Consider the following 5,850-nt stretch of genomic DNA (forward strand, 5'->3'; position numbering starts at 1 on the left):
ATGGGAAAGGGAGATAAGAAACGATGAGAAACCTTGCGGTTTTCAAATTAATTTCACTCATCAAATTCACTATTACCTACCGAAAAAATCTACCTTTTTAACTGTATGTGACGAACAACGACATGCCTCATCTTAATGAAACTCGTGTCTACGGACACGTTTCACGTTCTCGAAAAAACGAACATGCCTAAAATGCAAAAGAAAAGGATAAAAATGCCCATGAAAGGCATAAAAGAACCATCCTGATATGAAAGCAAGCCTGCGTCACCACTCACCACTCACCACTCCATCAGTCATCGATAACGACTGCGGGGCCAAATGACAATTATTGTGGGTATATTTCAAAATACTTGAAAAACAAGCAAATTCTTTGACTTATGTTCCCCAAGAGTAGAGCTCAAAAAAATGCTTACAGGATTGGTCAGCATCCATGGACAGGTTCTTTGGCATCAAACACCTCCAGTCCAATAAATATAGTTCATCAGCTTTACAAGGAGCAAGTATGAATGTGACTGATTCCAACACAGTTTAGGAGTTCAGAAGATGCAACCTGGAGGTTATATCATCAAATAAATACTCCCTCCGTTCCAAATTGTAAGCCGTCTTTGCTTTTCTAGATACATATACAAGATCCATGTCTGAAATTTGGATCATATAAAGCATATTTTAGCTGATAATAAAGGGGTATTTTGCTATCCATCAAATTAAACGTGTGCTTACTGCATTTATTTCCACAATGCATGCAAATTATGTGCTGTGTTCATCAATGTTTTCAGGTCGTCTGGTCGAACCTAGTCGCCATGGGACCGACCAGAAGATTAATCACGATTAGTTGTCGACCAGGCTGATTAGTCGACCCTGGTCGTCCATGTATATCAGGATATATATATATATATATATATATATATATATATATAGTATACACAATAAAGCAAGCATCAAGACTGCATTAGTGTTTAGCTGATGACACTAATGTAGTCTTGATCTTGACGCACCTGAATAGCAGCACTGCTGCAGTAACAAAATAACTAACATTTAGCAGACCATAGCAGCCACACGGCCAGCATATTACATAATCAAATTAGTTTAGTACATATAAGCTAAAGTGCTCAACTCAAAGTCACAAACATTGACATTCAATAGTCCCACATGTCCACCCAGTTAAACAGGCCCGTCCCTGTCCTAGTCGGGTCGACTAATTGGACGATCAGCTTTCTGGTCAAGCTAATCGAGTCGATCCTCCTAATCAAATACTAGGGCACCGGACGACTAATCACGATTAATCACGATTAATCGGACGACAAAAAAAACCTTGGTGTTCATTCCGAGTGAAATCAGAATACGTATCTCTTTCTTAGCTGCGCCTTTTCTGTATGTAACATCTCGCTTTATTATTCTATTCTCCACGTACAGCTCAAACAATAGAATAGTGAACAGGTGCAATATATCCTATGCATGAGATCCCGGTATATATATCGTGTTTAGTCATCATCTAAGCAGAGATCAGATCAGATCACATAAAAAAACTACACGAATTGAAGCAGCAAGTCTATGGTGCACAAAGACCAGGTTCAGGAAAAGGTTGAGTGACTGCTGATGGAGATTCTAATCCAAGAGAAGAAACAACAATTAGAAAGAGAGAAACCCAGATCACCACCACCTCCGCTCAAACAGTATTTTATTACTATCAGAGCAGCCACCTTTTTCCATGCCAATAATACACCTCTCCCTTTTCGGGGCATAAACACACCGCCCAGACCGTCGTCATGACTAACCAAGTTTAGGCGGCCCTAATCAGCACTTGCTCGATCCACCGCTCGCTCACAAGAGAGAGAGAGAGAGAGAGAGAGAGCAGCTCAGAATCAGAGAGAGACGTCCACCATGGGGAGAGCTCCGTGCTGCGACAAGGCTACTGTGAAGAAGGGCCCGTGGTCACCGGAGGAGGACGCCAAGCTCAAGTCCTACATCGAGCAGAACGGCACCGGCGGTAACTGGATAGCCCTGCCGCAGAAGATAGGTGTGTATATGTGCTCCTCAGCTCATGGCAATCGCCAATTCGCCATGCAGTAGATATGCAGTGATAGCAGCAGCAGCAGCAGTAGAAGAAGAAGAGTCTAATCGTGTATTTGGGGCTGCGCAGGTCTGAAGAGGTGCGGCAAGAGCTGCCGCCTCCGGTGGCTCAACTACCTCCGGCCAAACATCAAGCACGGCGGGTTCTCGGAGGAGGAGGACAGGATAATCCTTAGCCTCTACATCAGCATAGGCAGCAGGTAAAGTTCAGTAGGTCGTCGTCCTAGTGTTTTCTCCGATCAAATCCACACTGTAGAATTAGCTGCAAACTAACTGTTAGGCACGCACGCACATGGGTGTGTGTGCTAGAGTCTAGCTACGACCTGAACGGACCACTCATGCTGCCTGCTGCCCGTAGGTGGTCGATAATAGCGGCGCAGCTGCCGGGGAGGACGGACAATGACATAAAGAACTACTGGAACACGAGGCTCAAGAAGAAGCTCTTCGGCAAGCAGTCCCGCAAGGATCAGCGGCAGCATCAGTTCATACGCCAGGCGGTGGCGGCAAACGATGGGATGATGAAGCAAGAAGCAGCAACTACCGGGGATGCAGCCGGAAGCAGTAGCATGGCAGTGGCCAACTACAACTGGCATCACCAAGCCATGGCGGCCGTGCCGGTGCAACCAATACCAGGTTCGATAATAGAAGGCCATCGCGCAGGAGATGAGGTAGATGAGTCAATTCGGAAGCTTCTGTATAAGCTGGGAGGAGCAGACTCTTTCACAGCACTGTCGGTCGTTCCTCAGTGTGTTCCTCCAATGTACGAGGGAAGTCCAGGCCTCATGCCGCCGTCGTATTGCCCGGCGGTGGACGCCGGCACCTCGCTTGATGAAGGCGGCGTGCAGGGTTCCGGCGTGCTGCCGGTGCTGGAGCTGGACCAGGGCTTCCACTTCAACCAGGTTAAGCTGGATGGCCTGGAAAGCTTCTTCGGCATGGGTACTGATCAGAGCATGAGGTGGAGTGAGGTGAGCCCATTGGTTTGCCCTAATAACACTGTGGCGGCTTCGAGCTCCCAAGGGATGCAACAGTACTGCCTTGTTGTTGATGAGCCGGGAAACCTTGGGATGAAGTAGCCACTGGTTTATGTTTTCATGTACATGCATGATTGTGGTGTAAATTTGTACTAGAATTCATTGGGAATGGTGAAACATGAGAGTTTATTTGAATTAAAAACAAAATAAGGTTTCTCACCCTACTGCTTTAAGAAACATTTGCAATTTTGGCTTGTACGAACTGCATTGTTCTGTTAATTTATCTGATGTGAATACAGTATTGTACCGAGTACTGACCCTGAACGCTGAGTCTATATGTTTATACTGCCTGTCCCTAACTACCTAGCAGAGCCTACAAGGTTTGCCTAATTTTGGTATAGAAGACATGATCTGCACTTCATGTGATAATAAGGATTTTTTTTTTTTGAACTGGCAACGGAGGGGAAAAGACTTCCCCACCTGATATATTGCACAGGAGCACCAAAGAACTTGCTGTTCAAATTAAGGGAGTTTACAGAGCAAGAGTTAAGAAATTAATTGGGCATGTACACAAACTGAATCCTACTATTCCTTTTTTTTCAAAATGAGAAAGAATGTTAAACTGATTCAAATAGAATCCTTGTATCAGTTAGAATTTTTTTCATAATCCTCTATCTTCTATAGTAAATCTCTAGGCATCTTGACAGTGATGAATTTTTCCAACTGAGTGCCACAAGATTCATTTGATGGCATATGAAATGGAGATATTTCATTGCCATATATAAATCTGCTCACGTAGTGTCAGTACTTCGTTGTGTTGACAAATTATATTTGAAGTTGGAGTGTGAAATGAAGAAATGATCATTTCGTTTCTATGCCGCCATAAGAAATGATCAAAAGGTTGCTTCCATTTCACTTGTTTGATTCCATACTTCGTTGCACTTCCAGAGTTCATACTCCGAAGGCGTACTGTCACTTGTCACTACCCAATTTAGTACACATGCTGCTTAAATTAAGTAATCCCAAGAATAAAATACATTCATGGCTTGACTTTCTGCCTTAATGATTAGCCATCATTGGAAAAAAAATATTCATGGCTTGACTTTCTGCCTTAATTTTTTGCCTAAACTGTACATTTATATTATATATGCACTTTTCCTACGACCAAGGAAAATGTCAGTTCAACAAACAGAACAGACTTGTCAATCACTGGCTACATTGTTCTAGAGCCAATAGCTTAATTAATTAATGTGTGCACATTACTTTTCCTTATGTATGCTTGCATAGATGAAGAATTTAACATTTTGGGTTAGATTCATAACATGTGAATTGAGGATAAAAGAAAGATCTTAGAAGTTATTGGGTGTCTAACACCTATTATTGTTCTTTTTTTAAAAAACTATTATTGTTTAAACCATTAAAATGGCATTGATGATATGATTTGCAAAATAAATCATGAAATGTTATTTCAATCAAAACAGAAGCTAGCAATTCTACAAACCTGCCACAGAGATGGACATGAATTTTCTCAATCCTGGAGTGCCTTGTCCATATATATAGTCAGCACAGCGAGGGGACACCCTGAACTTGAGAAAAGGGATGAGCAAATACAGACATTAATCTCTAATCTCAAAGCATATGTATCATGAGGAACTAAAGCATAGGAGTAGCTCCTAAAGCAAGAAAGGCTTTAGGCCCCATAGAAATATATTTCATTTACTATAGTGATAATGTAATGTTAACTGATACCACTACCGGATTCAACTTCTTTGCCGAGTGCCTGAGGCACTCGGCAAAAGCTGACATACACTCGGCAAAGCCTTTGCCGAGTGTTACACTCAGCAAAGGACATTCGGTAAACAGTTTATCGGCAAAAACCTCTTTGCCGAGTGCACTTTATCAGGCACTCGGCAAAGGCTTTGCCGAGTGCCAATTCGACACTCGGCAAAGAAAAGTAGCCATGACGGCGAGCGCCACCGTGACAGCGGCTTTGCCGAGTGTCAAGGTCAAGCACTCGGCAAAGGTACCCGATTTGCCGAGCGCCGTTGACTTAGACACTCGGCAAAGGTGGCCACTTTGCCGAGTGTCACCGACAAGACACTCGGCAAAGGTGGCCACTTTGCCGAGTGTCGCTGACAAGACACTTGGCAAAGTGGCGACCTTTGTCGAGTGCCTGGCCAGTGGCACTCGGCAAAGCATGTTTCCAGGTAGTTCCCAGATGATCACTTTGCCGAGTGTCATGGCCATTGCACTCGGCAAAGCATGTTTCCAGGTAGTTCCCAGATGGTCACTTTGCCGAGTGTCATGGCCATTGTACTCGGCAAAGTGACTGAAAATAGCATTTTTTATTTGTTTTTTACATTCCATCCAAACAAACAGAAGATATATATAACAAACATCACCAACATCACATATATATCATCAACATCACATATATATCACCAACACCACATATATATCACAAACGTCACATGTCTCACAATATATCACAAATAAGTTCATAAGCAATCCAAGTGCTCCATCATCGTCAACCACAATTGCAAATAGAAGTATCATTAACAACCACAAGTATCATCACTAATTTGGTGAAGGATTCGCTGAAGCATGAGGATCGTTCGATGCCGCCGATTGATTCTACACAAAGGAGAAGAGATTGCATATGTGAAACAAGATAAATATATACCATACATGAATAAAACTTTCATACTCCACTAGGTTTGACCGTAAGCATGAACATACAAACTATAGCATTTATACTCATAGGAGTAGAATAGTGAGGAGGTGGAGATGGAGGTGGAGTGAATAGCGA

At 43.0% G+C, this 5,850-nt stretch overlaps 1 protein-coding gene across 1 annotated transcript; it reads left to right on the top strand.

The window, feature by feature from the left end:
• Positions 1-1,781: 1,781 nt before the first annotated feature.
• LOC136477240 (myb-related protein Hv1-like) lies at positions 1,782-3,298 on the top strand. Its single transcript, XM_066475352.1, has 3 exons — positions 1,782-2,017; positions 2,141-2,270; positions 2,429-3,298. The coding sequence occupies exons 1-3, from the start codon at positions 1,882-1,884 to the stop codon at positions 3,141-3,143; spliced, it is 981 nt and encodes a 326-aa protein (XP_066331449.1). The 5' UTR covers positions 1,782-1,881; the 3' UTR covers positions 3,144-3,298.
• Positions 3,299-5,850: the final 2,552 nt, after the last annotated feature.

The sequence above is a fragment of the Miscanthus floridulus genome, chromosome 1 (genome assembly GCF_019320115.1).
Source record: "Miscanthus floridulus cultivar M001 chromosome 1, ASM1932011v1, whole genome shotgun sequence".
In the NCBI taxonomy this organism is placed as follows: Eukaryota; Viridiplantae; Streptophyta; class Magnoliopsida; order Poales; family Poaceae; genus Miscanthus; species Miscanthus floridulus.

Bases quoted from the DNA above. Each gene is read 5' to 3' on its own strand.
- LOC136477240 (XM_066475352.1), top strand. From the start codon at position 1,882: ATGGGGAGAGCTCCGTGCTGCGACAAGGCTACTGTGAAGAAGGGCCCG. The intron at 2,018-2,140 runs GTGTGTATATGT...GGGGCTGCGCAG, and splicing joins AGCCCTGCCGCAGAAGATAG to GTCTGAAGAGGTGCGGCAAG. The intron at 2,271-2,428 runs GTAAAGTTCAGT...TGCTGCCCGTAG, and splicing joins TACATCAGCATAGGCAGCAG to GTGGTCGATAATAGCGGCGC.